This window comes from Lepisma saccharinum, unplaced genomic scaffold (assembly GCF_977018435.1).
Source record: "Lepisma saccharinum unplaced genomic scaffold, izLepSacc3.1 HAP1_SCAFFOLD_709, whole genome shotgun sequence".
In the NCBI taxonomy this organism is placed as follows: Eukaryota; Metazoa; Arthropoda; class Insecta; order Zygentoma; family Lepismatidae; genus Lepisma; species Lepisma saccharinum.
The window spans coordinates 79,692-102,002 of NW_028143378.1; the positions used below are offsets into that span (position 1 = coordinate 79,692).

The following is a 22,311-nucleotide window of genomic DNA, read 5'->3' on the forward strand; positions in this document are numbered from 1 at the left end:
AACTTTCATATTGTGAATTTTATGACATTATTAAAACAAACAAGCCATTTTTGAAAAAATGTACCTAGAACAGATAGGCTTTCTAAACATCAGAAAATTTATTATTCAATTCAACATTTGAAAATTAATTGATTGATTTTAGAAAATAATGTTAATATTTTCTCTTGTACAACTTATAGTTTAATGTTCCAATAAAATGTTAAGGCTTTTAAGTAATTTCAATGTACTTTTGTAAAAAAACTGAAATTCAGCAGTAACGAGTTGATCGCGAATATGTCCTGTGTTGGACCCAAAAAAATATGGTAAGCCTACCAATAATGTTATAATAAATGCTTTAAGAAACTAGAACTTTTACCCACAGACATCTCCATAGAGGCATAACACACATCTCCCCAAAGATGCACATTGCAATGTGTGATGATGAACCTCCTGTTTTTATGTCTCAACTCAATCCAGCTTAGAAAATCAAACCAAATCAATCATATGTTTCAATCTCAACACATATCAGATCAATTTTCAATACTAAACTCAAGATGTTCATTCCCTCTTCCACCAGTACACACCTGTATTTTAATCTATTCTTTTTTTATCAATTATCTAGGAGGGTCATTCAAGTCAAACCAGAACTTTTGATTTTTGAGAATAATGACATATATAAAATACTTTTTTAAAAAGAGAGAAGGTCTACTATTACCGCATGAAGGGCTCACATCTTGGACAACATGAGTCACTTGTAAAACAAGACAGTAGACAGAACTGCGAGTGCAAATATGGAATTGCATATTATGATGAAATTTATTGTTAATGAAGGTGAAGAGAATCACAAAAACAGCCTGATTTCATCACCAAAGTCATTATTTTGCTACAAGACAATGCACGAGCACATACTGCTCACTGCACACTACAGGAACATAGCTGGTTTTTTACAGTCCTGATCTGGCTCTAAGCTATGTTTGCACCAAGAAAGGAGTTCCTTAGGTCACCATTTCAGCAGTGATGAAGATGTTTAGCAAGCAGCCTGATGATGGTCTGACATACTGAGAAATAGGAGGGGGTATCCAAGTTTTAATTATCACCATGAAATGAAAAACATACAATAGTCACTTGCAGTGGTCAAAGTTAGTTCTTCTCCACGTAGTCTCCCTGCAGAGTCACACATTTTTGCCAGCGTTTCTTCACCTGTTTCAATCCCTCTTTGTAGAAGTCCTCCGCTTTGCTCGAAAACCACTGTTTCACTTCCAAAATGACATCCTCTCTGTCGTCAAATCGCTGACCACAAAGTGGTTTCTTCATCTCGGGAAAGAGGAAGAAGTCGCTTGTTGCAATATCAGGCGAATAAGGTGGCTTCTGCAAACGTTTATAGCCTAACCGATGGGCGGCGACAACAGATGCTTGGCCCATATGGATGGGTGCATTGTCGGCCAGCAGACGGATGCCTTTGCTGATCATGCCACGACGTTTTTTTTTCAATGCATCACGCAGTTTCTCCAGAAGGTTGCAGTAGTAATCGCTGTATGGGTCTCGCCCTTCGGAAGGTAATCGGTTAAGATTACCCCATGGCTATCCCAAAAAACGGACAACATCACCTTCTCGGCAGATTTCTGGAAGTAGGTATATTGTATATGTTCAAAGTCATACTTGGAACGAGGCCTATTATTTTTATTAATTTAAGTACAATGGAAAACCTATTTTGACGATGTTTTTGTTTATTTTATACTATTGCAACTCTGTGATTTTTCATCTCATACTTCGTACGAGTACATACATTTTGCCGATTCAAAGTAATACTTAGTACGAGGCCTATTGTCTTTATTAATTTAACCACAATGGTAAACCTATTTTGACGATGTTTTTGTCGCTTTTATACTATTGCAAACTCTGTGATTTTTCAACTCACACTTGGTACGAGTGTCATAATTTATTACGAGTTAAAGTATGTAACACCCACACCCACTCACACCTACACTTACATCCACACAAATTTACTTCCAGTCTACTTCCTGTCTACTTCTGGTTTACTTCCGGTCTACTTCCGGTTTACTTCCGGTCTACTTCCGGTTTACTTGACAGACACTTGTGGGTTTTTCCAGTTTTTTTATCAGTACATATATTTTTGCCGATTAAAAGTAATACTTGGTACGAGGCCTATTGTTTTTATTAATTTAACCACAATAGAAAACCTATTTTGACGATGTTTTTGTCGATTTTATACTATTGCAAATCTGTGTTTTTTCACCTCATACTTGGTACGAGTGTCATAATTTCTTTCGAGTTAAATTACGCAACATTGCGATGGCTCGTAAGGTAAACTATTGCGCAATGTTTACGCAACAAGTTATTACGCAGACCCGTACCTAACGTGTTGTTGGTTATGATGTAATGGGTGTCTTCTGATTGGCTCACTATTTTGGATTTTTTCATCCGCGCTTAGGTTACTTAAAGAGTTTTCGCATTACAGATCAGTAAGTATCGTGAGAGTGGTTGAAGGGTACGGAGGTGTTGTTGCAGTGTTAAAATTTAAGTATTTAATTTACTTTAAAGCTACATACTATTTATTATTTTAAGTTTAATAAAGTGTATCAAGTGATTTTTTCATAGTAATTTCGATCAGCTTGAGTTTTGATGTGATCAGATGTTACTTGTTGTCTCCGGAAATTCTGTATAAATAACATAGCTCAAAATTTTATCGTAATAGCTACAATTATTTTATTTTGAAGGTGTTTCAAGTTGTTTTCACACAGATTGAATTTTGATTTGATTGTGTGTTTTGTATTTTTCCCCGAGAAAATTTATATATAAATACCAAGAAACTTCTATTTAAATAACACCTTGTGAAAATGACAACCCGTATAACCGACGTACCACTCGAACTGCTGCACAAGATTTTTGCGTACATATTTGACGGAGGTGAGGATGTTGCGAGGCTCGTTGACTTAAGCAAAATAGCGCCTGAATTTTGTCCACCGTGCGAGATGTTTCTTATTGACAATCTTCGCAAAATAAGAGGTATGAAAAACTTGCAGAATCCCGATTCTCTTTCTCGGGCTGCAGGCAAAAAGTTGGCCGATAGAATGGACGAGCTTCATGAGGCGAGGGAAGGAAGGATACGATATACGGACGATTGGTATGAGTCAAACGCATTAATTTTACTTTTCAAGTAATCTCTTTTTTGTTACATCTAAACATGCTGTTCTTTAACTACCTAAGTCTATTTCTATTAGGTTATGCGAACCATTGCTTACTTTTTTCTTGATTTATACATTATTTAACTGTTGATTCTATTCTACTATGTACGTGCTTGCCAATTCTTATTTAAGTCTGCTTCATTTAAATATTGCAGAATGAAAAAAAATGTACAATTGTATACGTTGAAGTTCATTATGTGGAAATTAATTTCGTTTTTTAAAAGTTCATTATATGCCAGGGATTGTAATTTTTTATAGTTTTTAGAGTAACATGTGCCTTCATAACTAACTAACTAACTCTCTAGCCTTCTTAAACCCAAAGGTTAATAGCTGCAACAACACAAGCCTTTGATCTGTCCCTATGTTGAAAAAATCTATATACTCTTTTCTATCCCTACCGATTTCCTTTAGGTCCATCTCTATATTGTCCTTCCATCTTCGTCTTGACCTTCCTATAGGTCTCTTACCATCAGGTCTCCCAACAAGAATCCTGTAAACTCTTCTTTCCTCTCCCATTCGTGCCACATGGCCTGTCCACCTAAGTCTTCTTGATGTAATTATGTAGTTCTAAATTATGTAACCTTCTCCACTCATCTCTTTTAGGTCGAACTGTTTTCCTATTTGATTAATTAGCACGTACCATGTAACCATACACCACACACTACACCGCTCCAGAACGTAGTACTACACATGCAGACACCAATTCACGTAACTTCATCACAGGGGGGAGGGGTCATGATATTCCTGAGCCAGTATTATTGATGTAACATTCTTAACAGGTTAATGCCCACACATAGCTGTACGTACATCAATCTCTACACTTCGGAATGTTTGGAATGCAAAGAATTCTCGTAACAAAACAAGCAATCGGGAAATTCCCCTTAGCCAACCAATCTGTACAAATCACATGACCCTCTCTCTCTCTCTTTTTTATAGAGAAAGAAGAAGGGCATAACATTCCCAAGACAGTATTATTGATGTAACATTCTTAACAGGACAATGCCTTAATGTTTACACACATACATGAGCGCATCAATCTCTACACACACACACAGGAATATTAAGAATGGAAAAAAATCTCAGGAAATTCCCCTTAGCCAAGCAAACCACAAGTTACATGACTCTCTCTCTCTTTTCTTATAGAGAAAAAAGAAGGCCATGACATTCCCAAGCCAGTATTATTGATGTGACATTCTTAACAGATCAACGTCATGTCAATCTCTACACACACACTCGGGGAATGTTTGGAATGATCGTGGCATGAGGTGCGAAAATTTAGTTGCACCGTTGAACATACAAAAAGAATCATCATAAAAAGCTATCACTGAGATTAAATCGTAAAAAAAAACTCATCCTTTTAATGACTAGGTGTGAAAATTTAGTTGTGAGCAATCCATCAAGCCCTCCGAGAGATTTGAGGTCCGCCTATGGTACCTGATAGACGACACCTTTGGGTTTCATGGTGATGGTATTTTATTTATATATCATGTAAGGTTAGGAAGAAAGTTCGCGCCTCAGACAATGTGATGAGTTGTGTGATGATGCTGTCTGTTTCCACGTTTGACCCATACCAATCGGCCGTATATCGTCTCCTTCCTTCCCTTGCCTCATGAAGCTCGTCCATCCTATCGGCCAACTTTTTGCCTGCAGCCCGAGAAAGAGAATCGAAATTCTGCAAGTTTTCCATACCTCTTATTTTGGGAAGATTGTCCATAAGAATCATCTCGCACGGTGGACGAAATTCAGGCGCTATTTTGCTTAAGTCAACGAGCCTCACGACATCCTCACCTCCGTCGAATGTGTACGCAAAAATCTTGTGCAGCAGTTCGAGTGGTACGTTGGTTATACGAGTTGTCATTTTCACAAGGTGTTATTTAAATAGAAGTTTCTTGGTATTTATATATAAATTTTCTCGGGGAAAAATACAAAACACACAATCAAGTCAAAATTCAATCTGTGTGAAAACAACTTGAAACACCTTCAAAATAAAATAATTGTAGCTATTACGATAAAATTTTGAGCTATGTTATTTATACAGAATTTCCGGAGACAACAAGTAACATCTGATCACATCAAAACTCAATCTGATCGAAATTACTATGAAAAAAAATCACTTGATGCACTTTAAATAGTTTACCTTACGAACCATCGCAATGTTGCATAATTTAACTCGAAAGAAATTATGACACTCGTACCAAGTGTGAGGTGAAAAAAACACAGATTTCCAATAGTATAAAATCAACAAAAACATCATCAAAATAGGTTTACCATTGTGGTTAAATTAATAAAGACAATAGGCCTTGTACCAAGTATTACTTTGAATCAGCAAAATATATGTACTCGTACGAAATATGAGATGAAAAATCACAGAGTTACAATAGTATAAAATCGACAAAAACATCGTGAAAATAAGTTTTCCATTGTACTTAAATTAATAAAAATAATAGGCCTCGTACCAAGTATGACTTTGAACATATACAATATACCTACTTCTGGACCTTCGCCTTCTTGGGGGGGATGGATGTCTTCACTCCTTGCTCATCTCTTTGGTCTCCGGATTGTAGAGATATACCCAGCACTTGTCCATAATGACGAGACGAGCAAAACAATTGTCTTCATTCCGCTCCAACAGTGTCAAAATTCTGCTGGGAAAAGTCATGGCGAATTTGCTTTTGAAGAGGTGTCAAGAAGCGAGGTACCTAGCATGCATACACCTTATTCATGTGCAGTTCCTCATGAATAATCCTCCACGCACTTCCGTAACTTAGTCTAGTCTCCGCCATCACTCTTCTCATGGTCGATCTTCTGTCGTCGAGGATAACGGCCTAAACTTTCTTCACCATGGCAAGGTCATCCTTGATTGAGGGTCTACCCGCTCGTGGCTCATCTGTCAGGAACTTTGAAAGTTCCTCTTCCACCTCACAACTGTGTCATATGATGGGGCTTTCATCCTCATAGACAGCTTTCATTTCGTCGTGTATTTGGCATGCGTTGTTGCCCTTCAAATGGAGGAACTTCATGACACTTCGGGCTTCAATTTTGTTCATCATGCAGGTTGATGTCTTCTACAGCCTGTGGAAAGAAAACTACGTTGGACAAAGATTTGATATTTACACAAGTATGCATGACAATGACACTGATTATGCACAAAAAGTTTCATGTTAATATCTCTATAACTTCTCTATTATAATTAAAACTTTTGGATACGCCCTCGTATTTCTACACTACTGGTAAGCACTAGTGCTATGCTGTGATAAACATATTTGTATAGAGGAATTACATTAAGAATTACGCCTTTGCTGGACATTCAAAATGTTCCTTTATTCTGAAAAATCAAACATTCCAGTTTAACCTGAACACTCCTCATGCATCCAAACCAACCCATCTACACAAAAGTGTACCTACACAATGCATTCTGAAGTACATCTCTATCTGCGAGAAACTGTTACACTTAAATCACTGATTTTCTGGGTGGATTGATTTAAATCAGGCGATTTTTTTGAAAGAAGATCACTGATTTGAATCACTCTACATAAGTAATTTGTAGAATTGATTTTGTAGATATGAGAAACACTTTTGCTAAAAGTAAATTACTCTCCTACTCATTTAATAGTGATTATTAGGTTCTAAGATAGGAACATAAAAGAGGTAAAATACATGTATTGATGGTGTGAAGCTCATAGGAAAGGAAATGTAAACACAGGATTTGTCTTGATGTATAATTCATTAATTTTATGGGCAAAAATAGCAAACATTTTGTGTAGAAAATGTACAATATACTGATCATGTTAAACCATAATTAGTGTCAATATAGTTAAACTGTAAATAAACATGACAGCTGATATTTTTCAAACTATTATTAAAAAAATCTCCAAAATTCAAGTACGAAGAGTATAGAAATATTTAAGTTAATATTTTAACTTACAATTACAGAGTACATGCAGTATGTTTTAGTTTCGTGGAAGAAAAGTTAATGAAATTATTATTAGTTTCATTAACAAATTCAACAAAAATTTTCACAGTAGTTAGAGTATCAGAAACAGAAACATGTATGTTTATGTATTTTTTATTTGCATTAATCAAACTGTTCAAATATTTTACAGGGCCATTTACTAGAAAAATCCCTTATACGTATAATAAATGTATATCTATGTGCATGGTGCCAAAAACCATGCAGGAAATTTTAACCTTTTTTTTTTTAAAATAATCGATTTAAATAAAAGAAAATCCGATTTAAATTATAGAAATCAACAAAACTGATTTTTATAGTAAAATCATGATTTTCATCTACCCTGATGGTTTTACATGGCAGCCCTTTACTTGGCATGATAGCTATATTCTGAAGCATCTTGTCAAAAATTAAACTCTGACTGGTCTCTCAGTAAATAGGGTCTTGATCTTGACATGATGTGGTGTCACATGCAGAAGGCATATTCTTACCTCTAGAAATATTCAAAGAAATACAAATATTTTAGTAAACATGGTCAAGAAGTGTCACCAGCTGACAGTAGAATATATTGAGATTGTATTGCAGTTTTTTTCCACTTAATATTTACAGTATACAAATATTTTTTTCATGTAAAGTATGAATGGTATTTCATGTTTAGTTAGCGTTAATTTATCCTTTACATGGTATAATATAACATAAATTTGATCAAAGAAGTTAATTGTTAGATAAATAATGTGTTCTATTATTGTGGATGTTATGATTGCTATGGAAACAGCAGAGAATCCCTGCATCCTTTCCAGAGGATGAAGAAGGGATTTGCAAAACCATCAGCTATCTCACTTTACAGTACAATGAGGTTGAGGAAGATGTCAACCACTTGGCCTAAATAGCCAAGACCACAATGCAGAAAGCAAGAAAAATACGATCTGAAGAAGGTTGGTTGTGTATGTGTTGAACACTATCTAACTTTCCTTAGAAAAATGATATTGTAGCTGTCATTGCCAAGTGGCGAAAGGAAGCTTCTGAGTCCTGATCCTTCATTTACCAATTCTTTCTCTAACAGACCTATTGTTATATTCAGGATAATATGTTTATATATATATATATATATATATTACATATTTATATATTCTTATATAAAGTAGTAACCCTGGTAACACAGCATGTTGAGTTGTCAACTAGCAAACTCTCAAGCATAAATTCTGGGTTAGAGCTCCTGCTTGATGCATACGTTCCTTTATGTTTCAATTTCATCTAATCACCATTCATCTTCATCACACTGAATAACCTAAAGAGGAATAAAAGTGACATAAAATAAGAAAAATTCTAAGAGAGAACATAATAGGAATATACATCCGAGTTAAGATCTACTCGTATGTGTAGATAAATAAGTGCACATACCAAACAATGGGAAACACATAGGAAGCAAGAGCTAAGAAAACAATTGAGGGGGTGCTAAAGCCATGCTAAAGCACAGGCCCAAATTTCAATGGATAACTGTACAACTAATCTAGATTTGGTAAGGAAGAAATTTTCTGATATAAAAGATGGTTCTATTCACTACAACCTGTGATCCTTATAATTTTGTTACGATTGAAGGTATTTAAGTAAATAACAGAAAATATAAGGTCCCCATCATGTTCATTCTGCAACATACAGATGGCGCTGAAGCAGTAGTTTTGTCAATACCGGTGTATTTTTTATCTTTTATGACTAGTATGGAAGATTTCGTGGTGAAACAAAGATCACATGTTCTTCCCGCAAGTATCTCAAATACTATGTGAAAAAATGAAAATATTTTGTTCCTTAGGAAAGTAGTGGTTATCATTAAAATTTTTCAAGTGGCTTTTCGTTTCAATACACTCTGAGATGGAGATTTTTGCCAACACTGTTGCCGAGAATTCACTCTGTGTTTTCTACCAATATGATCAATGCGAATGCTTCGAAATCATGAAAGTTATATCAAGTTACCAGAGAATAACAAATCCAGTACATGTTGGAAGAAGGGAACATTGGAAAAAACTCAAAGGTAAGTCTTATATTTAAATGCTTGTTGCTTAATTTATCAAAAGCAAAACGTCTGAAATATGCAAGAGTGATGCAGAATGTATGATTTATTTATATGTTGAGGAAATACCTTCTGATATAATTTCTGTGAGAATACCACTTCAACTTGTCTATCTTTTCAACACAGCCTGCATTTTCCCTTACAAACGAAGTTGATAATTCTTTGCAATTGTAAAATCAGAAGAGAATCTTATTTTAAATTAGGCACAATGCAGATAATTACGGTTTTGTGATTATTACTAGAGCATGAAATACCTTGATATAGATTATATTCTGGCATTAAATCGACATTGCACAAAATGTTCTACCTGTGAGATTATTTTTGAATTTCACTGCTGCTATTCAAATGTATGTACATCGAAAGTTGTATTACAAATCAGTCGTTCAATTTGCCCTTGTACATGGTTGGAATGAGTCGTTTCTGACCTGTTTTGAACAAGATTTTTCTCCTTTTTGTTTTTGAAACTTGAACACAGTTCATAAAGCTTGCAAATGGAAGTAGGTTAATCTAAGTTAGGTTGGATTGGAACAGATTTAATGTGAGATCACCAAATTTTGTACAAGTTCTGGACAATGTTCTGCTATCTTCTTTCAGAGAATCAGGTCAGGAAACCGGTTTTGTAAGCTGTATACGAGGGTGTAAAACTCTTTCATTTTCTCGTTCTTTCATAATTTTAAACACCTTGTAATAGAAGTGAATCATTTCCAATCAGTTCAAGTAGTGTAAAATACTATATTACTGGTTCGATAAATGATGAGCCCCTCTCAGGCAGATTTGCTTACACTTAAAACTAGCTCAAGATGTCCATATGAGCTTATTGCTCAAGTGTGATACTCTGTCTAACCCAAGATTTTTGTAAAAATGCCCTCGGGAATTTCCCGTGAAATGATGAGCCCCCTCAGATTGATTTGCCTACACTTACAAAAGTTGCATCTGCCAAATTGTTGTCCATAAGCTTGTTAAAAATATGCCTCTTTTGATATTGTTATGGCTACACTTAAAACAAAGCCAAAAATGCTCATAAAACCCACACCCACACCCACCTACACCCACCCACACCCATACATATTTACTTCCGGTTTACTTCCGGTTTAAGTTCAGAGAATTAATATGTTAACCTGAATATTTTATTTGGGCACCAGGCTCAACTTGCATATCTAGTACTAAGACAATGCATTGTGCAGAGGCTTTCTAGAATTGCTCTGTGACTCTCTCATTTTTTACATCATAAACATATGATTTTTCACCTATAAGAATAACACTACATATGGTGTCATCAGGGAGTGTATCATGGAATTCACAGATAATTTTAATGTTTGTCCTGTCATTAACCACAACTTGTTTCCTTCTTGAGGTGTTGATGACAAACATGGGTCTCTGTGTTTTGAATTCATCTGGTGAGTAATACATGTCAGTATTACCGGTTGTAACCCTTTTGTATGTTGTAAATGCCTCGTATAATTTAAGAAAATCATCCGTGGACATGTTTAAATTATAATTTTCTCTAGGGAACACCTCATTTCTGCCATTTTTAAGATATATGTTCTTGATGTTGCAGTTATCAAATTTACTTGAATTTTTTTCCTGATTATTGTGTCTTCCAGTCTGAAACAGTACCACCACAAAATCTGGCATGTCATATTGTATACTGGAGAATGAGTTTGTAGCATCAAATTCATAATAGCTTCCAGTGGCAGGCTTCTGCACACATTGATATGTATAAAATTGTAAAGGCACCTGTGGATTTTTTAGTATATCTGCTTTGTATTTAAGAACATAACTAGCTTCATATTCAACTACTGGAATTCTTAGCTCCATAGTCTGAATAAGGCATTTGCCTTCATCAGGTAGGGTATTAGGCAGAGCTGCCCCAGTAGAATTTAATGTACTGTACCTCATCAAAGCATTATTATCATTGGCAGCTCTTCTAAATGTAATTCTTAAACCACCCTTCCACATAATGTCTTTGTAATCTGAGAAGAATCCTGGCAACAGGCGCATAGGAAACAGCACAGTGTGGCTCTTAGATATTATTTTATCACCAGCCTCAAATCCACCTATTTTGTAGTATGAGGCCTCGGTCTTGGATAATTTTAGTGTGGCCAAAGCTGTAGAGGTAATACCAGGGGTAGTCTACTGCAAGATCTTGTGTGCAAACATGCTGAAACTGAGGGCTCTGTTCAAGAAATAGTAATTTTTTTTTGGGATGGTCATCATGATTTGCAGACATAGCAATCCAGGACACATTGAGATTATCAAACCCACATACAATATAACACCAACTGTACAAATTTTAGCTGTTTATCAAGATGACCTGAAGGCCTATTACAATGTAACCACAGTTTGTGAAATGAATGCTGTGCATGGACCTGGGACTATTATATTTAAAATTAGAAATGTGTTGTTTAATAGGTACCCAGATTGCTTTAGATTGCAACAAGCTCCCGGGAGCATTGTAAGGGGGATTATGATGTTGGGCTCTACATGCACAACTATCAGAATTTCTTGTTCAAGTATGATATTGATCTTGATGGAGCAACCCCAAGAAAAAGATATATTGTGGAAAAAATGTATCCACTATGTTGAGTGGGCCATGTAAAAACCTGGTAGAATTTTTTACAGATTGAGCAATAAGAATATCACAGAATTGGAAAATTTAATGACTATTCAATTGTTGGAGATGGATCTTCCTAATAAAAAAAATTATCAATATTGCCATTTACAGATTTATGCATTAATTTTGTTAATTATTTAAAGTGCAGAAAAAATGCAGAATTATGTGCTGGATTATCTAAAGCTGGCAGGTGAAGTGCACAAGAATTGCCTAAGATGCAGCGGTGCAATATGGTACAAAATTTTGCAAGATGTGACTCTATTCAGTGGAGATTTTCAGCACAGGTTTTATCTTGAGCCTGTCAAGAATCATGATTTTTATGTGAACAACATGCAAGATATGCCTTTGTATAACTTGTTTAATCCAGAGATACAATATGTTATGAGAGAGATTATGCATACATGGAGGCACAAAGCTGCTTGCTTTTCTCAAACCTGGAGCACACTGATATCCCTATGGGCAAAACATATAATATTCTTGCACAACATGTATTTCAAGCTCATCCCAGAATTTGTATTCCACAGGAAGAAACATGCATTGCAATTTTTAGCCACAGATGATCCTATAGGAAAAATTTTGGGGGGATTTCTGCACAGCAATCCTATCCTGAAAGCTGAGATTACATGCTTTCTCAGGCAATTAAGATTCACAGAGCAGCAGTTTACAGATTTTTTTAATATGTGGTACAACATAATTTACAATGAGAACACACTGTTCATGTCCAAGCCACTCACTTTCAAAATAAATCCTCTAAATTTGAAAAGAGAAGTGCATTGCATCAGCTTAGAGTATGCAATTGACAACCTGTTAATGCTGATGGATAAAACTTGCCCTGAGCCAATACTGTTTGCACCCGGCACATCCAAGTTGATTGATTACTGGCTGGATGGTGCAGAATAAAAGTTGATCACTACAAGTTGAACAGCACATGCATCCCACCACAGCTTGCCCTGGAAAGGGAAAGGGTTACAACATTGACAAGGCTGTATAATTCAAAATTAGACACACATCCCAATTATTTTAACAAAGATTTAAATTTTGAAAGCATGATAGATAGATGCAAAAATGCAAGTTTAATTCCTGTAGCAACTGGAAACAATTTTAACTATTTATGCACATGCATGTGTGCCATGTATCCTGGAGAGGTTGTGTATTCATGCGGGCATATTGTGTGCAGGTATTGCCACCTAACTGCATACACAACATCAGATTGCTGCAAATTGTGCCACAATGCTATAACAGATTATTACAAAATTAATAATTTATCATGTGCCCTGTGTTCAGAACAGGGCTATTATGTTTATACATTCACAAAACAATTTCTATGCTACAATCATGAGATTGATGAGAGTTTTGTACTCAAGCTAAAAACAGTTGATGGCTTCTTGCAAGAAGAATAAAAAAAATGAGGGTTAGAAATTTTAACAATTATGGGAGCTTCAACACTCTCGATGAACTCTATGAAAATCTTGACAATGAGAGCATGATTGCTGTTGTATTGTTGTGCCGTGACACTGGAAGTGTTACAATTAATTACAGAAACCAGGGTTATATGCAGTCTCTTCTATATAAACATATCTCTTTTGTGTACAAGAAAAATAATATATATTACTGGATATCAGAGCCAAATGATAGGAGTGAGAAAATAAGAGAAATATACCTGCATCCTAGGGGCATTGAAGTGCAACATGATGAAAGTGTGTACAGGATAAAAATGTCTCTACTTGAAGAGAGCTTTCCTGCCAAGATGGGCAATGTTGGATTGTACATGCTTGGACATGAACAGTGTGTTCTCATTGTAAATTATGTTGTACCACATATTAAAAAAATCTGTAAACTGCTGCTCTGTGAATCTTAATTGCCTGAGAAAGCATGTAATCTCAGCTTTCAGGATAGGATTGCTGTGCAGAAATCCCCCCAAAATTTTTCCTATAGGATCATCTGTGGCTAAAAATTGCAATGCATGTTTCTTCCTGTGGAATACAAATTCTGGGATGAGCTTGAAATACATGTTGTGCAAGAATATTATATGTTTTGCCCATAGGGATATCAGTGTGCTCCAGGTTTGAGAAAAGCAAGCAGCTTTGTGCCTCCATGTATGCATAATCTCTCTCATAACATATTGTATCTCTGGATTAAACAAGTTATACAAAGGCATATCTTGCATGTTGTTCACATAAAAATCATGATTCTTGACAGGCTCAAGATAAAACCTGTGCTGAAAATCTCCACTGAATAGAGTCACATCTTGCAAAATTTTGTACCATATTGCACCGCTGCATCTTAGGCAATTCTTGTGCACTTCACTTGCCAGCTTTAGATAATACAGCACATAATTCTGCATTTTTTCTGCCCTTTAAATAATTAACAAAATTAATGCATAAATCTGTAAATGGCAATATTGATAATTTTTTTTATTGGGAAGATCCATCTCCAACAATTGAATAGTCATTAAATTTTCCAATTCTGTGATATTCTTATTGCTCAATCTGTAAAAAATTCTACCAGGTTTTTACATGGCCCACTCAACATAGTGGATACATTTTTTCCACAATATATCTTTTTCTTGGGGTTGCTCCATCAAGATCAATATCATACTTGAACAAGAAATTCTGATAGTTGTGCATGTAGAGCCCAACATCATAATCCCCCTTACAATGCTCCCGGGAGCTTGTTGCAATCTAAAGCAATCTGGGTACCTATTAAACAACACATTTCTAATTTTAAATATAATAGTCCCAGGTCCATGCACAGCATTCATTTCACAAACTGTGGTTACATTGTAATAGGCCTTCAGGTCATCTTGATAAACAGCTAAAATTTGTACAGTTGGTGTTATATTGTATGTGGGTTTGATAATCTCAATGTGTCCTGGATTGCTATGTCTGCAAATCATGATGACCATCCCAAAAAAAAATTACTATTTCTTGAACAGAGCCCTCAGTTTCAGCATGTTTGCACACAAGATCTTGCAGTAGACTACCCCTGGTATTACCTCTACAGCTTTGGCCACACTAAAATTATCCAAGACCGAGGCCTCATACTACAAAATAGGTGGATTTGAGGCTGGTGATAAAATAATATCTAAGAGCCACACTGTGCTGTTTCCTATGCGCCTGTTGCCAGGATTCTTCTCAGATTACAAAGACATTATGTGGAAGGGTGGTTTAAGAATTACATTTAGAAGAGCTGCCAATGATAATAATGCTTTGATGAGGTACAGTACATTAAATTCTACTGGGGCAGCTCTGCCTAATACCCTACCTGATGAAGGCAAATGCCTTATTCAGACTATGGAGCTAAGAATTCCAGTAGTTGAATATGAAGCTAGTTATGTTCTTAAATACAAAGCAGATATACTAAAAAATCCACAGGTGCCTTTACAATTTTATACATATCAATGTGTGCAGAAGCCTGCCACTGGAAGCTATTATGAATTTGATGCTACAAACTCATTCTCCAGTATACAATATGACATGCCAGATTTTGTGGTGGTACTGTTTCAGACTGGAAGACACAATAATCAGGAAAAAAATTCAAGTAAATTTGATAACTGCAACATCAAGAACATATATCTTAAAAATGGCAGAAATGAGGTGTTCCCTAGAGAAAATTATAATTTAAACATGTCCACGGATGATTTTCTTAAATTATACGAGGCATTTACAACATACAAAAGGGTTACAACCGGTAATACTGACATGTATTACTCACCAGATGAATTCAAAACACAGAGACCCATGTTTGTCATCAACACCTCAAGAAGGAAACAAGTTGTGGTTAATGACAGGACAAACATTAAAATTATCTGTGAATTCCATGATACACTCCCTGATGACACCATATGTAGTGTTATTCTTATAGGTGAAAAATCATATGTTTATGATGTAAAAAATGAGAGAGTCACAGAGCAATTCTAGAAAGCCTCTGCACAATGCATTGTCTTAGTACTAGATATGCAAGTTGAGCCTGGTGCCCAAATAAAATATTCAGGTTAACATATTAATTCTCTGAACTTAAACCGGAAGTAAACCGGAAGTAAATATGTATGGGTGTGGGTGGGTGTAGGTGGGTGTGGGTGTGGGTTTTATGAGCATTTTTGGCTTTGTTTTAAGTGTAGCCATAACAATATCAAAAGAGGCATATTTTTAACAAGCTTATGGACAACAATTTGGCAGATGCAACTTTTGTAAGTGTAGGCAAATCAATCTGAGGGGGCTCATCATTTCACGGGAAATTCCCGAGGGCATTTTTACAAAAATCTTGGGTTAGACAGAGTATCACACTTGAGCAATAAGCTCATATGGACATCTTGAGCTAGTTTTAAGTGTAAGCAAATCTGCCTGAGAGGGGCTCATCATTTATCGAACCAGTAATATAGTATTTTACCCTACTAGTTCATGCCTTATGTATTTAAATTGTACAAGTACACCCTAACAGCTAAAAGAGTAAAGTCTTAACCGTCTACCAAACAATAGTTTGCATGTTTACTGAGAATTTACAAATTAGTATAGATTTGTGAATATTACTAGTCCACATATTTTACAAGTGCAAGGGCAATCGTATATTTGTGGGTAAGATTGATTGATTTTCAGAGAAATCATAATTTGTCCTGATTATGTTACAAATATTTGATTCAATAACCTACTGAAGTCCAAGTCATATTTAACATGTACTGTAAAGACAAAGTCACTGTGAATTAAATCTTTAATAATTCTGTTATAACAAGACCACTTCGTTAACCATTATGGTGCAAGTTAGATCAATTATATTCAGATCCACTTACACAACATCTCTAAGTTGTTTTTATTTTATTGTTACCTCAACTTGTCTAAGGTTGTAACAATGTAATGTCAATGTGCTTTTTTATCTTGGTTCAGTTCATAGTCTCATACACCATATTAACAATATTTTTATTTGTTCCTTTTGCAGATGAACATTTGAGAATCTATGTATTTCATGTGTCTTCTAAAAATACCTTGAAATTTGTAAAAAGGACAACAGATTTGACTAACAATGGTAACCCCATACCATGGAAATTTGTGGATATGCTTCTATGAAATCAAAATCGTCTGTGTGGATTGTTAGAACTTTACATATTTGGCAGATACATGGTTGAATGCGATGGTTTACAAGAAATCAAGAGTCCAAAATATACTCAAGAAATTATATTACAAGACTTCTTAATATCTGGTGGCAAGTAGTAGCAATTGGGAACGGTATATTCGGGAAACTGAAAATAATGGGAATGGTATAACTTGTTTGTCTTGTCTCTTAAGTTGTAGCACACATTCCTTGAATTTTTTTCTAGTTCCAATTTTTAAGGGTATTTGCGTATTTGCTCAAAATCTTAAGGATATCCATTGCTTTTTGATGGGATGATGATTCCAAGACAGCAAGAAGCATACATATCTCTGAGAGAACGACATGTTTTGCAGGATGAGAAAGAAGGAGAGTGAAGTTACATTGAAACATAAATGTTAATTTGAATTTATTCGTATAGTCCCTTCATGGATAATTTGAATATTATTCTAATGGTAATTATTACCATATTGTATCTTAGAAAACTTCTCTCACAATTCTTATCTGAGTAATGCTGAACTCTAAGATATCAACAGTGTTTGGAAAGTTACTTTTAAAAAGTAATTCGAAGTTAATCACTTGAGAAATTAATTCAGTTATAACTACTGTTGCTTTAAAAACTATCTAATATAGTTACAATTATTTTATTCTACATTAGTTATATCTTGTAAGATGTGGTTCAGAACATGAAATGCATGGGTGCTATTCATTTCATCACAGGTGACAACCAACAACTTAGCATTAAGTTTCATATATAATTATAACTGCTGGTCTCCGTGAGCATGGTGAGTTATGGTGCTAGGAGTCTCTGGTTTGAATCCCGGCATGGGAGTTATTTGTATGTGATCCTTCATAAGTTTCATCATATTATCACTCATTCTCATGTTCGCAATTAGACAAAAATGGCAGAAAGCATAGTAAAATAAACGAAATGAATCATCCAAATAATTATAACTAAATTAATATATTTTAAGTAAATACAAAGGCAATAAAATCCACATCTTTTACTTAAATATGAAAAAATAATATTTTATTGTATTTTTTGTTGAGCAACAATATATTATTCAGAATTACTGTTGAACTGTGGTATACCAACAAGGATTGTTGGAGGTTATATAGCCCTATGTCGAAATTATTCTAATTAAAATATGCTTGGAATAGATACATTCTGGTTCTTGGCAATAAATAAGATTGTTCTCATGGTCTCACAATTTCAATAATCACTAATTCATCCATTCTTTCAGGCGAGCATATGATTCAACAAATTGTAAAAATTGAACAGAAGAACAATCCTTTCAATAGTAATTGTACACTTGTGTTCAGATCAAGTGGAACATACTTCAACTGTTTGACATTATAAAGAGTGACACTTTATGTAAACAGTAGTGTACAGTGGGATCTATGAGTATTACCGTGCAAATTGTCCATCACCATGTTCGTCTACTATATTTGACCCAATAAGAGCTTCAAGAATTAAAAGAAAGCTGAAAACAAACTGTTGACAACTTCTGCACCAGCATACATAGGGTGACCAGACGTCCTCTTTTATCCGGACATGTCCTCCTTTTTCGGTGTCTGTCCGGCGTCCGGGCGGATTTCTGAAAAATCGGAAAATGTCCTCCTTTTTGGACCATTGTCAATATACTGCTCATGAAATTGTTCCACGCATAACGATCACCACTTGTTATTTTACGTCCAAAAACCTCACTTGGCGTGTTAAGTATTCGAGCAATGTTCACTGATCATCATCTGCGATCCGAACCACGAACACTTTACACGAATCAGTCATCAGATTCCAACTCCTCGTTGCTTTGCCCGCTGAACGCGTAGATACTGGATGCGTCCCACATGCAAGCGGAAACGTATATAGCCTATTTCTAATCTGTGCGCATATAGCGTGTGTGCATTTAGTCTGTGCATTAACCTTGTTTACGAGTGCAGTTTTTCATTCGATGCAGCGATGCCAACCCTAGCATAATGGTGCTAAACCTAGCACTATTTAACCGTCCTTGGCACCTAGCACCCTGTGTTTGGCATAACAGCCAAATCTAGCATAATCTGCAAAAGTTGGTAGCATTTGAATTCAAAAGGAAAGGACTCTGAAGATGTAAAAATAAAAATAACTGCAAGTCTACATTTCAGGAGTGGACATGTTTCCAAGAAGAGAGAGTAAACCGGCCCAAGGATCCCACCCTCCAACAAGGTCTTTCATGTCTTCCGCATCTTCCTGCCATAAAATCGAAGAAGAGGGTGGGGGCGACGCACCCCCAAGTTTGTCCTTTCTCAGCACCGACACAAGGGGTCAGCCATTTGCGGCGCCTGTATTTTCGCGAGGAATGTTTATGACAGGATATAGTAGAAAGTGGGATTCACAAATAAAGCTCATGTGCCGCCCGCCCTCCCTTGTCGGCGAATTTCGACAATCTTTATTTCAAGTCATATGTCAACAACACTTCAATTTGTCTTCAGCTTGTGTTTGGTTCGGTTCGGTCGGCACCTTACCATTTCGGTAGCCGTCTCCCGTGGCGAAAAAAAGCTTTGTTCGTGTGTGTGATTTTAATTCTTCTTTCGTGCGTCTCTCTGTGTATTTTGAGCGTGTGTTTGAGTGTATCTGTGAGTGTTTTTTCCCCTACTTTTTAAAAAATTTGTGTTTGTATAATATATTGGGAACAATTTCGAAAAATATGAGTACTAATAGCAAAAGAAATAACTGTGAAACTACCGAAAAGAAAAAAAGACTTCGCGGGGATTCGAACCAGAAATGGGATCCTATGCTCAGAAATACAGAAAAGAGTGGGAAAGTGAATCCGCATTTAAGGGGTGGTTACGTCCAAACAATGATAATGCTGGGAAAGCATACTGCTCCGCCTGTAATATAGATTTAGCTGCGAAACGTAGTGTGCTGGAGAAACATGCAACCACAACAAAACATGTCAACAGCGTGAAAATTTTGGGGCATGGACAAAAATCTCTTTTGCAGTGTTTCGCAGCTTCTAATGAAAGCCAGGATCTCAAAGTGAAAAGAGCAGAAATTCTTTGGGGGGGGTTTCATGGCAGAACATAATATCCCGATGCGTGTGGGGGATCACCTCGTTAAGGTTGCCGCAGCCGCGTGCGAGTGTAAAGTTGCGCAGTCAGTAAGATTAGGAAGGACAAAGGCAACAAATGTAGTCAAAAACGTAATTGGTAGGTGCCACTTTGAAGACATTGCTGAACGTCTTCGGGAAACAAAATTCAGCATAATTGTTGACGAATCGACAGACATTGGTACAATTAAAACATTGGCCATATGCGTTCGATTCTTCGACGAAAATCTGAAGAAAATGGACACGAAATTTTGGAAACTTGTTCAGGTGTTCAGTGGGTTGGATCCGGATGCTGCATCAAAAGGGGCGACAGCAGCTCGTCTCTATGACGAAATGATGCAGACATTCAAAGATGCTAATGTTCCGGAGGATAATATTATAGGTTTTGCGAGCGACGGCTGCAACGTAATGTTCGGGAAAGACAATTCTGTCTCAAGTAGACTGAAAGAAAATCTTCCGGGGATTATGACTATGAAGTGTATCTGTCACTCGCTGCATTTGTGTGCAAGTGAAGCAACTAAAAAGATGCCAGCTTCTTGCGAACAGTTAGCAAGGGATATTTACGGCTATTTTAAACATAGCAGCAAAAGGCAGGCACAGCTGCAAGAATATCAAGAATTTTTCAATTTGGACCCACACAAAATATTAAGACCCTCCCAAACTAGATGGTTGTCGCTCATTCAAGTTGTAGAGCGGCTACTCGAACAGTGGGAAGCACTTCGGGCATACTTTTTTCAATGTTCGTTTCAGGGGGACGAAAAGGCTGACACCATTCTTTTGAAAATGAACATTCCTAAAACTAAACTGTACCTGCAATTTTTGGAATACGTTCTTCCAAAATTTACAAAGGCGAATGTTTTTTTCCAAAGTGATAAGATTGTCTTGCATGCTCTTCATTCAAAAATGACCGAATTATTCATGTCTTTGCTTTCGGCATACATGGACGCAAATAGATTGAAAAGACTGGATTTGAAGGACATCGATCCAACCGATGAAAAGTTGTTTGTACCGGTTTCAAATGTGTATGTTGGTGTCGAAGCGCACAATATTTTAGGCCAACTGATAAGGGACACAAAAAAAGTGCAAGAATTCAAGAGTCGGTGTAGAGACTTTTACATCACTGCGTGCGTCGAGATTGTTAAAAGATACAACTTTAGGAATGACATTCTCCCAAAATTGCCTTGCCTGTCTCCACGAATAGCCCTTCAGATCAGCAACATTAGACCAGAATCTATTGTACCTCTTGTGGCAAAACTTCCGCGGATTGTGGCTTCCGAGAACATCACAAAAATCCAAAGGCTAGATGATCAGTGGCGAAAATTACCCACCGTTAATTTCCCTGAAGAAATGTCTGTTTCTGATGTTGACAGTTTTTGGTACAATGTCAGCAAAAGTGAAGACATACTCGGAGAGCGTGAATTCCAGGAACTGGCGGAATTTGCCCTCAGTGTACTTGCATTGCCACACTCTAGTGCTTCTTGTGAGAGGGTGTTTTCTAAAATAAACTTAATTAAAACTAAAACCAGGAACAGGCTGCTCACATCTACCATGAATCGAATCCTTCTGGCATCGCAGTGTGTGACCCCCACAGGCTGTGACAAATTCAAACCCACGAACCGTATGATAACATACATGACGAAGTCTGCCTTGTACCAACCTTCTACTTCATCTGGGACACCATCAAATGTCAGCGATGAAGAAACAGAAGATGTTTTGTTTCCAGAAGATATCTAAAGTGGAATGTACATATATTTGTAAATATGTAAATGTGTAAACAATACGTACTTTGGTGTGTATTCCCATACAAACTACTACTACCACTTCTCTGGACACCAGTGTCCACCAGTCAAGATTTCGTGTGAAGTCAGAAAGGCGGTTTAATTTGTTCGTTTGGTGAGTACTTTTTTCCTTATTTGTTCTTTTTTTGGAGGGGGGAATTGAAATGTTAGTTTACATAGAAATGCCTTGTATAAGCATTTAAAAGTTATAAAAACTAACACAAAAGTGTATGTGTCTAGCTGGGGGGTTGCTAGGCTGTTGTTGGGGGGCGGAGCCTTTGTAAGGTATGGACGTGTAATTATGTTTGTTCCATCCAATGATATATATAAGGTAGATAGCTAACTCCGTCTCTCCGCAACGGTCGCGGGTGAAGCCACTCGTGCGGGCAGCCATGCAATAAAATTCATTCACTGCTATTAAATTAATGGTAAGTCAGGCAAAAATAATTCGCGTACCATGTAAAGTTTATTTTTTTTTTCAGAAAGTAATCGGAAAGATTATAATTAGTAGGCTAAACAAACCACTGCCTTAATGCAACATAGACAAGG

The 22,311-nt window shown here is 36.3% G+C and overlaps 1 protein-coding gene across 1 annotated transcript; it reads left to right on the forward strand.

Annotated features, from left to right (window-relative positions):
- The first annotated feature begins 19,969 nt into the window (after positions 1-19,969).
- LOC145983266 (SCAN domain-containing protein 3-like) lies at positions 19,970-21,718 on the forward strand. Its single transcript, XM_083116424.1, has one exon. It carries the CDS (start codon positions 19,970-19,972, stop codon positions 21,716-21,718), a length of 1,749 nt encoding a protein of 582 aa, XP_082972550.1.
- Positions 21,719-22,311: the final 593 nt, after the last annotated feature.